This window comes from Puntigrus tetrazona, chromosome 1, assembly GCF_018831695.1.
Source record: "Puntigrus tetrazona isolate hp1 chromosome 1, ASM1883169v1, whole genome shotgun sequence".
Taxonomy (NCBI): Eukaryota; Metazoa; Chordata; class Actinopteri; order Cypriniformes; family Cyprinidae; genus Puntigrus; species Puntigrus tetrazona.
Genome location: NC_056699.1, coordinates 16,541,269 through 16,560,115, shown reverse-complemented (window position 1 = coordinate 16,560,115; position 18,847 = coordinate 16,541,269). Strand labels below are relative to the sequence as shown.

The window sequence follows — 18,847 nt, the reverse complement described above, 5'->3', positions numbered from 1 at the left end:
GTTGTTTGTGTTTTTTGAGGGTTTGATGTCGCTTCTCCAACTGGATGTGGTTTCTATGTGAACTTCCCGTGTCCTTCGCTTGTTCTTTCTGTCTCTTTCGCTCAGTCCTTTTTTTTCCCACAGAATAAGGGCAAAATAGTAGTTAGGAAATCACTCTTTTCAAGCATTTACATGAACAGGCTATGTTCTTCTGTAAACTCTCATCTGTAAAGTCAATTGTCTAGTTTTAGATGAAGAGATGTCATTCTCATGTACCCGAATTCAACTACATTGAAAGTTAATGAGACATTTGATAAGAATACATATATTTATTTGATGTACGGAGGTGGTTCTAACTCAGGAGACTAGGTCTACTAGGAGGCTACTTAAAAAACTAAGACTTAAAATTATTAAAACTTAGATGTACTGTAAACTGAATTCTTTTTCTCTATGTTTTATTGAAGGACATGCAACTCGTGAAATTTTTTGAAAGTGAATCACTGGTCAATTAATTCACTATGCTCACAGTTTCAAAAACAGCAGTTCATATATATTTACCGAATAAATGCTGGGCAAAAACATAATAGGTGGCCTTCAAGTCTAAAAGGGTTGAAATTAATTAATTATTGGATGCTTTTTTCCAACAGGATTTAAAGTATAACTATTACAAGGACAGGTGCAGGTTTTGGATATTTTGAAACAGTTTTGTCTTGAAGGTGCAGTACTTAAAACCTCCTTAAAAAATATTTCTGTGGCCTGATCTCCCATTTGGAATAATGACCAGCTGTCTACATATTATACACCCTAATCCATTTTTATTTCTTATGACTGCTTATTTATTTTATTATCTCTTTTATTATCAACTAAGAAAAATAGTGCATTATAACAGAAAGCAATTGTCCTGGCAGATCAGAGAAAAGAAACGCAAATACATTTAACCAGTCAGAATTAAACTGTTGTAACTAATTAAATAAATATTTTGCACACGCCGTCAATACACACATTACAAATTACATTTCCCGTGATATGCTATTCATGGAAAATGTTTACTGACACAATTCTTTCTGTTCTTTTACCTAACCATCAGACATTATAGTGCTTATTGCCTCTGTTGCGGTGGTTTCGGCCGGGAGTCAAAGCAACATTTTCGCAACATCTGCACTGCGAAGCTTACGGTTCTTACAGATCCTGCGAATGGTGCGCATGGACCGGCGTGGAGGAACTTGGAAGCTTCTGGGATCTGTAGTTTATGCACACAGCAAGGTAATAAGTGTTTTTCAGTTACTTTGATATACTAATAATTTAAATGCTAGTGCTTAATACTCTGAATTACTCTTTGTGTAACATCCTGGTGTCCTCTAAATGCTGATGTCTGCTTCTCTGTCTCACAGGAATTGGTCACCGCCTGGTACATTGGGTTCCTTGTGCTCATCTTTTCCTCTTTCCTAGTTTATCTGGTGGAAAAGGAGTTCAATAAAGACTTTGCCACCTATGCAGATGCATTATGGTGGGGCACGGTGAGTCTCCACACTCCACATTTCTTCACTTGACCTTCAAGTAATATTCTGACCTATAATGAGCTTCTTGTGGTGCCAGATACATGTTTTTTAGCACTTCTGTGACTCTTATACATTTATTCCTGGGTAATTCTGGCCGGTCTTGTTAATGTCCAACATTACTGGAAGACTGCAAGACGTTTCAGTTTAAAATGATCATTGATATCAAATTTCAGTAATAATTTCAGGCTCACACTTTTCGACCATCTCCTTCCACCTTGTTTGGGAAATTGAATTCTTTTTCATAAAGGTTATGCCTAGACCCATTAGATTCCATTTCCATGGAAATAGAAAGTAATCACCATCTGGTCTCGCTCGGATGCCCTCGATGGTTCAGAGAATAGATTTCAGGCTCATTCAGGTTGCTTCAACCCAAAACAAAATACCTTTATGCATAAGTAAAGACATAAACACATACAGAGGTATTTAAAAAATGATCTAGAACATCTGTTCTGATTGAGTATTGATGAGGTTCAGACAGATGCCAAATGGGCAAGATGTTTGATATCATCCTTCAATACCATAAACACAATATCAGTAAACACAGCTTACAGTGAAGACAGACCATGATGTGTATACAGTTTATAATTGTCAGGTTAGATCAGTTTATGTTGATTAATGTTGGGCTTATGCAGTTTGTGGTAATATTACAATATAAACTTACATTTTGTTTGCACTACTGTAAACAATTTTACATCTGAGGACGTTCTGTAATGGATTCATATTTGTAAGTTGAAAGTTATATAAACCTGAACATTCATTATTGAACCTCTCTTTTGTTGTTTTTTTATCAGATCACCCTCACTACTATAGGTTATGGAGATAAGACTCCTAAAACCTGGACTGGACGAATGCTATCTGCTGGTTTCGCCCTGCTCGGGATCTCCTTCTTCACTCTGCCTGCGGTACACCATTCTCATACCCTGCTTCCTTACTCAACTTACAGTATTAATCCAGTATTTGTTTATCCTGTCACGTCTACAAATACAACACCGATAAAGAAATCCATTTACATAAATAGTTTGCATAATTGAGACAGTTGCTAATGTTCTTCTCGGTATTCAGCCTTCTGTACACAGTAAAAATCTTATTCCTGGCTGCTAAACTTTCCTAAAGCAGACATTTATTTGGTGTCTTCGTAAAATGCAAAAGCAGTTTGGCTGATTACCCTGTCAGAGCAACCAGGTTTGCAGCCATATTTACAAATCAGCCTAAATGAGTTGATGGAAATGCTTTAAAATGGATGTTCAAATTTCACATTAAACGGCTCACCCCTTTTTTTTTTATTATGAAATCACAAACATTAAGGGGGTTTTACCATATTAGTTAAAGCTGCAGAGTCACAAATGTTATTGCATACATTATGTATGTCCATACATAATATGTGCATACGTTATATACATTATTGTATGTTAACGTGAACATACAATATAATGTGATAATGTGAAATGCTTTTACAAAGACATGCTAGCATTAGTGCACTTCCTACAGTCCTGTTGTCTAATTCTAGCATTAGTGAAATGCTTCTACTTTACTTGCATTGCAGGGTATTTTGGGTTCAGGTTTTGCCCTGAAGGTTCAAGAACAGCACAGACAGAAGCACTTTGAGAAGAGAAGGAACCCTGCTGCCTGCCTCATACAGGTCAGACACCAGAGTCATTACATCTGCCCTCACATTTGGGGATATTACACAATCCTGTACCATAGAATGTGGTTTATAGTGTCGTTTTTATGACAAGAGATTTTTATGTTAAATGTCATGCCTCTGAGTAGAGTACTGTTTGCTAATGGTCTCATATATTTTTTATGTAACCGTTATTTGTGTCTGAATGCACCACAGTGGTCTTTGTTGCCGGATAAATCTTTTATGAAATGTCTGAGACTGCAGATAGTCTTACCTAACTGACAAATATGGTTCACTTCACAGAAAAGAGACTTTATTTGCTTGGACATGTTGGTTTTAGTATGGACAGATTTGGTTTTGATACCAGCAATTAGTAGTTTGTTGCTAAATGCATTGGGGGACTGTTCTCATAAAAGACGGAAACCTGTGCGTTACACCTAAGCAGAGTCCCTGTAAACCTCATACTGAGGGGTGAGAACCAGAAAGGAGTAAGTGATATTTCACTGATTTTACAGTTTCTTTGATATGACTTTGTGTCACTTACACCCTTCTGTTTCTCCCCCTTTCGATGTGCAAGAATGTGCTTTTGTAGTGAAACCCGAGGAAAGCAAAACATGACATTTGGTCGGTCCTCACAAGAGAAAAAAATGATCAAAAATGCTAAATGAAGTTTATCTTAAAATGGGAGACCGCAAAAAAGGTTTCTGTGATGGGTAAGTTTAGGGTTAGGGTTGACGTAGGGTGATAAAAAATATTGTTAGGTCGGTATAAAAACAATAAAAAAAAAAAGTCCTTGCAAATATAGCAAAACAAATGTGTGTGTGTGTGTGTGTGTACTTGGTACTCCCTACATTATGAGGACCAAATGTCCCCACAAGTACATTAATAACAGTAAATTCTGACCTTATTAGGGCCCCATCAGAAAACAATTATTAAAATAGCCGAATTTTCTCTGAGGTGTGGGTTTAGGGGAAAGAAAATACAGTCTGTACCATAGAAAAAACGATTACACCTATAGAATGTGATGCTAGAAATACAAGTGTGTGTGTGTGTGCGCTTTATATTTCTGCTTACAATGTTTTACTTTCCCTAACCCTGAATAAGGCTGTGTGGCGATATTACTCCACCGATGGTAGTCGTCCTTACCTTGAGGCCACTTGGCGTCACTATGAGTCTACAGTCCCTGTCCTGAGGCATGTATGGGTGCCTGCTCTGACCGGAAAAAAAAACCTGTGTAGTTTTTTTTACTAATCTGCTTTTTTTCCTTTTTTGTTTTGTTTTTTCTTCTCTTTCTCTTCTATGGGCTTGTTTCTACTTCTTTTTTATTCCCTCTTCTTTCTTTATCCCTTGTTTTTTTTTGTTTTATATATTTTTGCATGTAGTGTGTGTGGCGTAGCTATGCGGCTGATGAGAACTCGGTTTCCGTTGCTACCTGGAAACCTCATTTGAAGGCGTTGCATACCTGCAGTCCTACAAAGTAGGTACAAACACCTGGCAGCATCTCCTGTCTATCCCTCGCTTCATTCATTATATTTCCACAGAGGAAAAGTTTCCTCTATTTGTTTGATTCCCCCGTGTAACATAATTGTGCCTGCCTCCCACGCGCTCCATTCCTCTTTTCACGTCCTCTTCATTACAACATTCAAAAACGTACATTGTCCATTTCGGATTTACCTGATATGTTCCACAAAAATCATTATAAGCCAGGATCCATTGTAAAAGACAATAGCAGGTCTAATGTAGGGCTAGCTGTCCATGAAATCACCTGATTGCAGTCTTTCTCTCAAAGTGAAAGGGAAAAAACGATGCGAATGGGCAGTAATGTTTCTCTCCATTTCACGTTTATGCCCACATTCTGTTATAATGGCCCAATTATAGATGAAGTGCATGAACAGCCCTCCGTCTTGGTAAATAGTATTAAGAAAAAGACTTCAGTGCCTTTGGCTTGTCATTCATACATGCACTTATATCACATAGGACCATGAAATGTAAATAGACCTGCTAAAAAGCATTACTTTAAATACACAGAGAACAAACTAGTCATTTAGTAGGGCTTCAAATATGGCACATTTGTTTGCTTGAGCTTTGGAACATCATGCAATATACCGCATGTTTTGAGATGCATGTATATGCTAATGTTGCATTCATCCATGCATTACTTTTTGAACTGGCTGTTGCTTTTGATGCATTAGCATGCATGAAGTATTCTATGATACACTTGATCCAGTGAATCTGAAACTGTCATGTCATGTAGTTTATTGTCACCTGACGATTGACTGGAAACAACTCACATTTATGTATTTCTCTTTTTACACCACCCAAAGGAAGGATCAAGGAGAGTCATCTACAAGGTTTGTATTGTTCCATATCTTATGTACTGCATATTATGAATCATTTCAGAATTAGTCAGAATTAGAAACATTGCTGTTGTTATGCTTGTGTTAAATCTCATTTGGCTATGGAAGCTTGTTCCTGCCATGTCACAATTTATATGAACTACAATGTACTTATATCAAAACGTAAGTACAATGTACTTATTGTGTATAGTGTATTGCAAAACACTTTTCTTGCTATTAAGGTGGGATACAGGTAAGGTTAGGGACGGGTCTGGTAGTATGGGTAGGTTTAAGGGTTGGTTAAAATGTAAGGGATGGATCAACAGTGTAATTCTAAATGTATTTACATGTATGTAGACAATAAGTGCATTGTACCAAATGGTTAACTGAAATGTAAGTGCACAGTAGTTAAAGTCACTTAATATAAAGTGGGACCAGTAATTGTGACTTGATACGTTTATCAAAAAACGAGGCTTTATTTATTGTAATTCCAGCTATATTACTAATATTTGTGAACTGTGTAACTTTTATTTTTTTATGGCATTGTTTCTTGCAATTGCAACTTTATATCTCACAATGTGAGCTCATTTCTTCTATCTCTCCCTCTGATGTCTGAGACAGTTTATTGCCATCTGTTATGAAGCGCTCTCTAATTTTTTCAGTCATGTTTACATTAAACAGATGTGATGGAATATGGAATAGCAAATAATTGAGATTTATTCATGTTTTCATGTTTTGTCACTTACCAGACAAATGTAATTATTGGGGGCCTTGGCTTCAATTAGAGAGAGAAATAATGAGAAAAGTCAAGTCAAACTGATTGAATGACTGCATTACACAGCAGCTATAATCAAAGTCTCATCATTCCAGATAACAGGAAGAGCTAGTGGTGTTATTTGCATAATTACTAAAATAGAACTTCAGATTGAGCCATAATAGTGCGGCCACTGGCCAGTATGAACAAGGCCAGACAAAATCATTTCCACGTCATTATAAATGTATTAAATGCAGAACAAATAAACTGCATTAATCTATTTGTGAACATTTCAATAAGGTGTTTGCAAATGGTGCTGCTTTGGTTTCTGACCAATTGTTTGTATGAAACGAGCATCTATCCCTCATTTGTGATGCAGTACTCATCAATGACCAAGAGGCAATGATACCATAATTAGTATGGTTGCTAATGTGACATTATTGAGCAGAAGTGGATGACTCACTGCAGTGCTGCATTTTTGAGTGGCCGCTGCTCTTTTCTCTGACTCATGTTCAGCTGTCTGTCCTATTGTTTTCTCGGAAACCGAGAGAACTGCAGTGTATTTTTCTCTTAAACTGAATACAGATAATGATTTATCATGAGTGTTCTATAGACCTGTCTGGAGATGGAGCAAACTGTAAACATGACCCCTAAAGCGTGGTTTACTGTTGCTCGATGCAAGTTTGTGTTCAAATCCAGTCATTTCAATAGAAATTTACACATTAGTGGGTTTCCAAGGAAGGCTACAAAACCTCCACACAGATTTCACACGGGACTTAAAGGGATAGTTCACCCAAAAATGAAAACTCATCTCATGTCATATTAATCGTCCCAAACCATTAAGACCTTCGTTCATGTATGCACGCAGATACGCTGTTAAGCTTCAATCTTAAAGTTGTATGTGATACTCTCCAAAAGGGTGCTATAGAGTGATGTGGAGGAGATTTTTTTCAACAAATTTTTCTTTGCATACAAAAAGTATCCTTGTAGCTTCCTAAAATTATGGTTGAATCTATCATGTCACATGCATTATTTCAACTATTTGAAGTATTATTTGAAGTATCTCATTAAGAGCTCTCTTAATGCATCTAAAATATCTTGATTTGCGTTCCAAAGATTAACGAAGGTCTTACAGGGTTGGAACAACATGAGGGTGAGTAATTAATGACAGAATTTTTCACGTTCCCTTTAAGTTGGTCACACAATTTCATCAGATTAACCAACAGAAAGATGTCTGGTTTGAAAGCGGCCTTTCCGTAAGCAGCGCTTCATGCAGTGTCGTACTATTGGCCATAGACAATTCATCATTCTTGCAATCTAATTGTCACATAATTTACGATAAATGAGAATTTGACTTAAACTTGATCTTTAAAGGCTTGATCTAAACTCTGCATCAGTGAGCTGTGAACATCTGAATTCATAAGTGACTAAATAATATTTATTGTTAGAGAACTGAATTGGACTGAAATTATCATAGCTTTCAAATACTTAAGGAGGTGATTTACAGCGCTGACCATATGCCATGTTAATAGCTTTTTATTTCTCACAAAAAATGCAATAAAGGAACAATTGAACTCACTCTGAATAATTCAGCATGTTTGTAATCAATTAAAAATACTTTCTTTCATCCACATTGAAGTAAATCATAGATAGATCCCTCTTTTCTTGATGCTCCTCTCAAGTCTTACATTAGATTTCGCCTTGGCTTATTATACCTGAAGGGCTCTTTCATAATGATTGTTTAGAGTATTTGTTTGACTGCACTTCTAATACTATGAGGGGCTAAGCAAGCAATGCAGAACTAATAAAAAATGACTTGGCCTTGACTTTCTGTACTTCATGCTGCTCTTTGATGGTCATTGCCATGGCTCATGGCAGGAAGGAAAGTGCTGTTATTTCTTGCACTCTCTTATTCTCTCTCTTCTTTTCCCCTTCAGTCAGAAACTGAGTTTTAAGGACCGGGTAAGAATGGCAAGCCCACGTGGACAGAGCATTAAAAGCAGGCAGACATCTGTTACAGACAGACGTTCGCCTGGAGCTGAGATCAGCACTGATGGATCGAGTCCTGCCAAGGTCCAGAAGAGTTGGAGTTTTAATGACCGCACCCGATTCAGACCCTCCCTCCGTCTCAAGAGCCAATCACGCTCCACCCCTGAAGGTGAACAACAGTCTGATTGGAGGATTGCTTTAATTACACTGAAATGAGAATTGAGCCCCATACTATTTATTCCACACTATGTAGTGAAGAGATATCATAAATATCCTAATGAAATTTTTAACATAAACTGGAAAATATTTTTCTCTTCCTCCAAATAAATAACATCGTGGCTTTTCCAGGTAAAAAATAAAAACTCAGAATTTCATGCAATTACCAATGTAATTACAGCTAGCCATGGTGACACATTAGAGAGCTAATGTTGATTGTCATGATTATAATGATAATAATTGTAATTATCATCATTTTTGGTCATTTCGGTAATAATAGTTTGTCCATCTGATTGGGATCATTGTGAGTCCATATTTTCCTGATTGGGTCCCAACGGCCTTTGACTAAACTTGGACTCGTTCCACATTCCTTCTTCAGTTTTTTTTATCTTTCCTTATTTTTCTTTGTTTATAGTTTATATTATTAGTGTGTAAGCATGGTGTGTGATGATATTATTACAATTGGGTTTTCAATCAACAAATGGGTAATCAATAATTTTTTTATTTAACCAATGGCAGGAGGCCAGCAGAGGCCTGTTAATGTGATACTGTTTTTATACAAAAGTTGAATTTGAGGTAGTACTGGCGTTTACTTTGTCTGTGCTTCATATAAATACTTACAAATGACGCCAAAGCATCAACATCAACATCAACTGTTCTGTGGCAAGATTCAGATTTAATCTTTATACTGTGGAGAAGCTATAAGGCTGCATATGTTATATAGGCTACATTATAAAACAAGACACATTTAGTTAAATGGTTAATGAAAAGTTATTACTCCAAAATGATTATGTACTTTTGTGTCTATTTAAAGCACTTTAAGGAAACAAGCAGGAGACCCACAATGAAAGGCTACAAGTATTTGCACGTTCCTGGGTCAGCATATTTTGTTGACCCTGGAACAACATTTTAATCCCAAACATTAGTCTTGACTATCTCTAAGCCTAAACCTAACTTTATCCATGAGTAATGCCTTAAATTAGAGGATTGACACTGATGCACAAGCACCAATCACCGATTGTATGCCTAACTTCACAAAAACTATAAAATGGTTCTTCAAATCTGATTTGTTAATCAAAATAATGACCTAGGAACACATGGAACTCAGGTTCTGCACATATATTCTCATGTACTACAGTCTAATATGTATGAGAATCCCAGCAACATCTTCAGCGGTTTCATTTCTGCAGATCTAAATCAAGCAAATATCCACATAACAAAATATGACAAGCTTTATATGTAAGTATAACCAATCATTCAGTTCCTTTTTAGCCTGTTTTTGTATAATATGTATGAGTAATCTTACTGGCATCATATGTCATATCGCCATCTGTAGGTGGGATGTCTTCTCCCACTCAGACACACAGGTCAATTTCTTCACAATATGAGTACTCAATGACTACAAAAAAATACTGTTTTTATTTTTATTAAATTCTAATTATATTACAATCATTTGAGTACCTTATTTATATGTTTCAGCCGATATTTATTTATATGGTTTCAAAGGATTATTAAAGCCTTAAATAAACATTCTCTGAAATCATGAAATTTCATGAATAGGATGAGCTTGTTTATTCATGGGAACAGATTTGGAAACATTATGCAATATTTTAGTTGCTCACCAATGGATCCTCTTCAGTGAATGGGTGCCGTTAAAATGACAGTCCAAACGGATGATAAAATCATCACAATAATCCACACGAATCCAGTTTATCAGTTAAAGTAAAAAGCTGCATAATTGCAGAGTAAGAAACAAACCCGTCATTATAACAGTTTAACTTTAAACTGTTGCTTTTGACTGAAATACCAGTCCATAATCTATAATATTGCTTTATTTAATGAAAAAGTCAGTGAAAAGCAAATAATCAGGAGAGAAATATGCAGATCAAGCACTGTTTACAAGCTAAAACAGGCCAAAACAGTTCTGAACGAATATGTGGGTGGATTTTGATGTGAGGACAACATGGGATGGACATTTGGTGAGCTAGTGATGTAATGCCTAATTTCTCCCAAGATCAGTTTAGAAGAATCTTGGATGGCCTGAGGGTGAAGTATCAGAACATTTACATTTTTCACTATTCCTTTATTATTTTATTATTTCAGTTAGCAAACATGTTTTAGTCACTAGATTTGGTGTTTAAAGAGTGTTGCGTCACTAGACTTTTTTTTTACTTTTCAACAAGTAGTATAATTCTACAGTCAAGAATCCTTTTGCCTCAAAGCACTAACTGAAAGCTTTAAGATTTTAGCCAGAAGCAAATATATTTCTTTCTGATGCCCTATTTTTGCTAGCCTGATGGATTGCAGCCTCTCTAAGTCAGGTTGTGAGAATCCTTGATATAGAACATAGGGCACGATTAATCCTGTTCATCCAACATACCACTTCCTCTCCACAGTCTCTGCTTTACATCTCAGCTGTAACCATAGATAACCTTTTATAAAGTAGCTGCAGAATTGCACTTGAGTCTACATTCAAGTGCACAAGTGTGTGCACACTATTACCTATTTAGATGATCGTTTAAAGTAGCGCTTCCGGTTGTAAAATTCAATGTAATGTGACATGCTAGCTCAGAAAACTTTTATACACTGTGATGAACTTAAAGTTCCTCATATTCTTAGAAATGTATTTTAGTACACATACTGCACAGTTGTTCAGTTTCCATTCAGTTTGACCTGCAATGCTTCATTAGTTTATATTCATCCACAATTGATGCGTGATGTTGGTCTTTGAATGGGAGGCCCTCTTGCCAGATTGATTTTTTTAATGTTTTTTTGTTTTTATGAAAAATGAATGCTTTTTTTCTTGCTCATCACTCAATTTTCCCACAATTCTTGGTGAAGGTTTTCACATAATCTCTCCTTTCTTTATGCACTTTAGTGCTAATGACATTTTTCACATTTTTATTGTATGTTCATAGGTGAGGCTAACATTGGTGTTGATGAGGCATTTGATGAGAAAGGGTGTCATTGTGACATGTCAGCAGAGGACCTGCCACCCGCACTGAAGACCGTCATCAGAGCAGTGAGGTAAGGGCAATGATTCTTCACTTCAGTTCACTTCTTTCTGATTTTAGCCACATTCCTTCTTCACTGATGTTCTATGGATGTGAATATCTTCTCTTTCACTAGACTGATGGACTGCAGCCTCTGTGGTCAGGTTATTTCAGACCTCAGATACATTACAATTAAAGTTCAGCATTTGATGAATTATTATTGATATAAACTGTCCTGGGTTTGAGTGCCTGAATGACCCTGGGAGCTATGTTGTCGGGGCTATATGCCCCTGGTAGATTCTCCCAAAGGCAAACAGGTCCTAGTGGGCAAACCTGACAAAGAGCGGTCCACAGCCCCTCATGAAGAAAAAATATAAACAAGGTTGTGATGTCACCCGGTATGCTCATCCCAAAGGAGTGATGTGGGGCCAACCTCCCATGGGCCCACCACCTGTGGAAGGGACCGTAAGGGGCCAGTGCATTGTGGATTGGTCAGCAGCCGGAGGCTGGGACCTTGGTGACCCAATCCTCGGACACAGAATCTGGCTCCAGGGACAGGGAATGTTACCTCACTGGAGGGGTAGGAGCCTGAGTTAGTGCGGGAGGTTTAGAGGTACTGTCGAAGTAGTCAGGCTCACTTCCATGTGCAGTTTGGGCTTCTTCTTGAAAGGGGCTGGACTCTCCACTACTCTGGTGTTGCCCACGGTGAGAGGTTGAGGGCTGGTGTGGGCTTACTCATAGTGGGGGTGGGAATCTGCTCACTTTGACTGGGGACATTGTCCGGAGGTGGAAGGAATACCCTGAGGATCTCCTCAATCCCGCCAATGCGCCTTTCACTGAAGAAGCAGAAGCCGGGGGCCCACAGAGGAGGACACTAGACCAGCTCTATATCCTCTGCAGGGTACTGGAGGGTTCATGGGAGCTTGCCCAACCAGTCCACATGTGCTTTGTGGATTTGGAGAAGACATTCGACTGTGTCCCTTGTGGTATCCGGTGGGGGGTGCTCTGGGAGTATGGGCCTTTGCTAAGGGCTGTCCATGCACTGGGGCAGTTTGCAGCCGAGTATGAAGCGGCTAGGATGAGAATCAGCACAGAGTAGACCCACTGCTCCTCCACATTGAGAGAGGCCAGCAGTGGTAGCTTGGGCATCTGTTCCAGATGCCTCACGATGGAGGTGTTTCAGGCATGTTTCACCAGGACGAGGCCCCAGGGAAGTCCTAGGACACGCTGGAGGGACTATGTCTCTTGGCTGGCCTGGAAATGCCTTGGTGTTCCCCAGAAGAGCTGGAGGTGTCTGGGCCAGAGGGAAGTCTGGACGTCCCTTCTTAGACAGCTGCCCCTGTGACCAGGCCCCAGATAAGCAGATGAAAATGGATGAAGAAAATGGATGGATGGATCGATATTGATATAAATATAAAGATATAAAGTTGAGCAAAGTTATGGTTGAGCAGTGTTGCTTTATTGGACTGGTGTTTATACAGTATGTCGCAAAACAAGTTGAACAAACTCAAAGTTGTATAATTGGTTTTATATTTGGCAAATATAACCTGGCTAAGCATACCACAGTTTTCATTATAATTTTTTAAGGGTTTGATCCTAAGTGATTAGTGCACAAGCGTTTTGAAGTAAACATCAATGGATTTTCTGCAGTGAATGGATGCCATCAGTATGAAAGTCCAAACAGCTGATTAAAACATCACAGTAATACAGAAGTCATTAACACAACTCCAGGCCATCAGTTAAGTGAGACGAAAAGTTGTATGTAAGAAACAAATTCATGAAGAGACTTATCAACTGTTGTTTGAAAGGTTTTGGCTTGTAAAAGGTGCTTGATCTCTGGAGGAAGCGTTATTATGGATAATGATGGAGGCACTAATTTTAACAACAAGTTAAAACATAATGATGGATTTGTTTCTTGCAAACATGCAGCTTTATGCTTTACAAAATGGAGTCTTAACTACCTATTTACCTGTGTGGCGCATAAAATCCATTATTATCAAAATTGTCTCGCTCGCTGCTTAAACATACTCTGTGATACAGAAATCAAGCAACAGTGCAATATTTAACGGAGCCACAGTTTTTACATTTTTCCTGAGAAATCAAGCTACAAAAGGTTTACTAAGGTTTACTCTGCAGCCTAACGTAAATCCACAAAAATATGCCCATCACCTTTAATGAACACAACACTGTCTGCTTGTCAGTCTTATTTAATTTTTCTCACAGCCACTGAGAGCAATCAGTGTCTCATTATCTCATTTCTCTAATTTCACTATCACGAAAGAATACTGTCATACTTCACACAAATCAACCACGCTCTTTTCTTTTTGCTTTGTCTAGTATGTGTGGGTCAGTGAAAAGCTGAGTGCTGGATTGACAGTATGTGCTCATCTTTTCCAGCCTCTCACTTTTTGCTTTTATTATGAGGAGTGAAAAATGAACTCAGTCTTCTTTAGGCTGTCCTGCTTCACTGAATATTCCAGGCTGTAGGCGAAATGCTGTGGTAACCCTGTAGCTTTCAGCTGGGGTCTGGTTGGACTCTGTCGTGCGTGTGACGCCAAGCTCAGACTTTCTCAGGGTGTTGGATTTGTCTGTGCTGACATGCGATCACCTTTCAGAAACGTTGCTGCGGTTATTCCGAGCCGGCCCAAATGTAAACTGCAAATAATTCGATTTGCAATGTATTGGGACAAGGTTTTTTAGTATTAGTATCGCTCCATTATATAATCTAGTTGAAAAAGCATCAGTTCATTTCGTCTCCTTTTATATTATCATTCATGTTCATTCGTTGCTTAAAAGAACTACACAGATTCTCACTTTAAATGTTTGTGCTCACATTTCTGTTTATAAGTCTTCAAAGCAAGAATAACATTAGCATATGGTGTTGCAGGATCATGAAATTCCATGTGGCGAAGAAGAAGTTTAAGGAAACTCTGCGCCCATATGATGTAAAGGATGTAATAGAGCAATATTCAGCCGGTCATCTGGACATGCTCTGTCGAATTAAAAGTCTGCAAACCAGGTAGGACAATCCAACGCCATCGCACGGCCAATTCATAGTATTTTTGGCTAATTCTTACAAATTCATACAACCTCACTTGTACGATTTGTGACAGGTAGGTTTAGGGTTGGTTTAGGTTGGTGTGATGGTTTATGCAAAATGTCTTCGCCATGAGAGAAATTAAATAATCCTACATTTTAAAATATATTAAAATAGAGAAAGGCTGTTGCAGCGGTATTTCACAATATCACTGCTTATTCTGTTTTTTGATCAAATGCAGCCTTGGTGAACAAACGTCTTACCAACCCCAAAATTTGATTTATAGCATACACACACGTAGACTTCAGTACATGACAATTCTGATGAACTGAAACAAGTGGGCTGTAAGAAAGGATTTCGCCATTTATGACCACAAAGATCAAATCTATGGTGAATCTCGAGTAAAGTCCTCTAAATCCTTATAAATATATAAGACACTTAGTTTTCAGAAGTGCATGAATACAAACACATTGACTGACAGCATCAGATGAGAGCAAAACTTGACATTTATTTTCTGTAGAGCTACTTTACAGCTGAATCGCATCTGATTTAAGCTGTATATAAACATTTCTGCCTATTGTCGGACTGCCTGTAGTTGATCTTTTAACACTCTTGAGCTAAAATGGTCTTTTACAGTAGGTCCACAAGAACAGCAGGTGCTTTTTGCCACTTGAAATGATAGGAAAAGGAAGGGTTTGAACTTGCATCGCACCACCCACATAAGCACAAAATGAAGCATGTTTGTGTACTAATCACTAGGCATTCTCTCTGTACGTATAAATTACAGCTAATAGCACGTTAGGAACAGAGGTCACACCTGAATCACAGCCAATCAAAACACATTGCAACATACTCATTATAAGTCAACACTTTCACCTGTAACACATAACATTCAATGCTCATATATTTAAAAAGAGGTTTATAACGGTGAAGGCAATCGCGAATTTGATTAAATCAAGCACATTCATCTTGTGTAACATCAGTTTGAACAGCAGTCTCTGTTGCATAATATGTGAACTAAACATTTGCTCAACAATGACATTTAAAGATAATTAACAGCCACATTTATGACCTCTATATCATATCTGCACTGGTATGTTGACTTCACATTAATGTCATCATGTCACATCTGTTCTGATGGCCCTGAGGCACTGCTTCTCCTTGGTCATATATGGGTCACTGGGTGGTGGTCAAGCCCTGGGGTTCTGCCCAGACAATGTGATGTGGCGTATTTGAAAAGCTATATATCATTATTGCATTATATCATTAACAGCACTTTACTACATAGGGGGTAAATGTCAAATGTTAAATAACTGATGATCATGTTGAATATTTGAATATCTGGTTATCGCTACCAAAAAAAAAAAAAAAAAAAACCTGACAGTTGTATGTCTAATATCTCTTTTTAGGCCATTTATCTCTTTATAAGCATGGCAGGTCTTCTTGCCACTTTTGTATGTTTATTTTTTTTTTTTATGACTGAAGCCAATGGAGTGAAATGATCAAGATTTATAATGAAGTGATAGCAGTGCCACCATGTGACCAAAACAGAACATCACAGTTCCTGACTTTCTGCATAATCCAATTGAACAATAAATTAGAAGGAAGTCTATACAATCTTGAATTCAACACATTTCAATGTACAAAAAAAAATATTGAATCTTGCTAATTGTAGTTATTTCTGCTCACTGGGATGTGAACCTATTTTTTTCCACACGTCTTTTTGCTAACATCTGTCTCTCGCTTTAAGGGTGGATCAGATTCTCGGTAGGGGGCAGATGCCTATGGATAAGAAGGTCAGAGAAAAGCTGTTATCTGACGGAGACATTCTGGAAGACGTGAGCATGCTGGGAAGGGTGTGTAAGGTAGAAAGACAGGTGAGTTTAGAGACACGTGGTTAAACAGCATTTTACACTCACACTGAATCAATTCATGTCCGTTTCATTGAATATTTGAATACTGCACTGGTTTTTAGGTGTTTGTTTAGGTGTTCTGTTTCTTCTTCAGCGGTTTCAGCACTGTGGACTTTCAGAAATAAGAATGTCAATTAAAACACTTTTCTTACTTCCACTGGTTGTTTTTTATCTCCACCAGAGTGTCATTTCTGTTTCTAAAGATGAATTTAATAACATTATGGGGTGAAACTGATGGTGATGGATTTGTTTAACATTATAGAAATACTAATGACCAACAATAAGTCTATTTCCATAGCTTCATATCCTAAATACACACAAATATATGAAAGTTTTACATGTAAGAAATAGAAAATACACACAACATAATATCCTATTCAGAAATGCTGTTTACCTTAAGTTTTATTATTTTTTAAGGTGACTGTCTCATGTTTCAGTGTTTATCATTTGTCATATTAACTGTAATACTAAATAGGTTGGCCGTAGCAAACTCTAATCTACATTAAAAAGCAAAAAACACAAAATCAAGATTTTCTTTTTCTTTTAACAGTGTTTAATGAAGAACCACAAACATAACCCATGTATTCTAAAAAGAACTATATTTTTTCTGTGTTCCGTCTGTTTAGGTGCAGTCTATTGAAGCTAAGCTGGATTCCTTGCTGGACATCTACCGTCAGGTTCTGCAGAAGGGCTCTTCCTCTGCCCTCACTCTCTCTCCTCTTCCTCCGTTTGGGTTGGAGGAGACTTCAGACTATCCGAGCACCATGCTCAGCAAGGATCTCTGTTGCTCCTCCCAGGTCAGCCAGTCCATCTGTGGTAACCACCCCAGAGCCCTCCAACTAATTTTAGCCCCCAGCGAACTCAACCTCAACCAGAACAACTCTACAACTTCATCTCCTGGACTCAATCCGGCTTCAGCTTCACCTTTTAACCCATCCACCTTCCAGGTTCCATCAACCCCATCCATGGAGTGTCCTTCAGCACAAGGGAGTCCTTCTCAAATCCTCAGCACCAACAGTTTTCACTCTTCTGTAGGCCACTTCCCATGTGTCGGTCAACCACCTCCACCTCTTCCGCCCCTGGCCTCTTCAAAGCTTCAGCTTTCTTCCGCTCCTCCACAAGCAGGTCATGTTCGCAGCATGGGACCCTCTAGGTCGGACCCCACCGACTACTCCAAGTCCTGCTTCAGAGGAGTCGGGATGGACTTTGGGCTTAACTCTAGTATTAGCTGCAAGCTTCAACAAAAAAACAGACCCAGTGCTAAAGAAGACAGTTCTTGGAGGAGACATATAAGCATGGATGCTGAGATGGACCCTCTTGCTCCAGTTTCTCCACTTCCCCCGATTCAAGGCCAATGCAGTGGGGACATAGAACTAGGGAAGTCCCTCTCTGTACAGGACCTCATGCAGCCTGTTCTGGAAGGTCTCGGTGTGGACACGCATTCTAGCCAGGCTAGTTTCTCCACCAGTGTTAGCAGCAGTCAGGACTCTTCAGCTGGGGGCATGGAGATTGGAGTAGGGGGCTGGGGAGAAGCTGATCTCTTCATCAGCGATAGAGACCTTGAGATACCGACTAAGCCACATACTCAAGGATTCAACTTTCTCTCCCAGCCCAGCCCCATTGATGCATCCTACTCCTCCGAGCTGCTTAGGACAAGTAATACCGCTGGTGCTAGTCACAACCTAGCAAGTGGACATACGCCCAGTACGGGCAGCAACGAGACTATGAACATGCCACACGTTCGACTAAAATAACGCAGCCTTTAATGTGTTACAAACTCTTAGAAACCACCTCTGATGGAATGAAACTTTGATATGAAAGCTTATTTTATTTTGTATTGTTTTGTATTTTTATGAGGGTAAGGCAAATTTAGATCTTTTTTATACGTGTTCTATTAGTTTGGTTTATTTGAAAGAAATGATTACGATTTCATATAGACCACCGTACATGACATATCATTGCATGCATTGTTCTTTTTCAAATGTACTGTAACATAAAAAAAAAATCTAGAATGTGGTAGATTAATAATCAAACTGCTGAAATGATCAAAATCAGAGATGGCATGAACTATTCATTGGACTGCATGAACACTGCATGCCTCCAGTCTCATTAAAGCAAGGCTCATCAACCCGATATTCACAACAAAGTGTCAGAACATAAGACAGTAGAAATGTCACACTTTCTGGATTTATCATATTGTATTAAAAGGTCATTTACTTTTCTTATGTAAAAAAAAAAAAGTGCCAGACGCGTTGAAGGAAACTGATGCTGCTGAAAATTGTACAGTTTTGATAAAGCACATTAAATGTTGAGAGGAGCACCTCCATAGTTTCCGTACTATTAGTTGCTCTTTTTTATTACTTGTCTTTTTTTTTATATTTTATTTTTTATTCTTTATATATATATATATATATATATATTTGTTATATATGTGTCTCAAATATTTGATT

At 38.1% G+C, this 18,847-nt stretch overlaps 1 protein-coding gene across 2 annotated transcripts in view; it reads left to right on the top strand.

The window, feature by feature from the left end:
* kcnq5b (potassium voltage-gated channel, KQT-like subfamily, member 5b) overlaps positions 1-18,734 on the top strand; it is a 78,164-nt gene extending 59,430 nt beyond the window's left edge. The window contains exons 4-14 of one of the 2 annotated variants that reach the window (XM_043241032.1): positions 1,067-1,242; positions 1,371-1,496; positions 2,330-2,440; positions 3,082-3,177; positions 4,264-4,352; positions 5,484-5,510; positions 8,187-8,407; positions 11,373-11,481; positions 14,335-14,466; positions 16,235-16,361; positions 17,024-18,734. In XM_043241032.1, the coding sequence (XP_043096967.1) occupies positions 1,067-1,242; positions 1,371-1,496; positions 2,330-2,440; positions 3,082-3,177; positions 4,264-4,352; positions 5,484-5,510; positions 8,187-8,407; positions 11,373-11,481; positions 14,335-14,466; positions 16,235-16,361; positions 17,024-18,151 (2,342 nt within the window). In that variant the 3' untranslated portion in view covers positions 18,152-18,734. Of the gene's footprint in view, positions 1-1,066; positions 1,243-1,370; positions 1,497-2,329; positions 2,441-3,081; positions 3,178-4,263; positions 4,353-4,541; positions 4,637-5,483; positions 5,511-8,186; positions 8,408-11,372; positions 11,482-14,334; positions 14,467-16,234; positions 16,362-17,023 lie in introns of both variants that reach the window. The other variant, XM_043241023.1, reaches the window with a different exon arrangement.
* Positions 18,735-18,847: the final 113 nt, after the last annotated feature.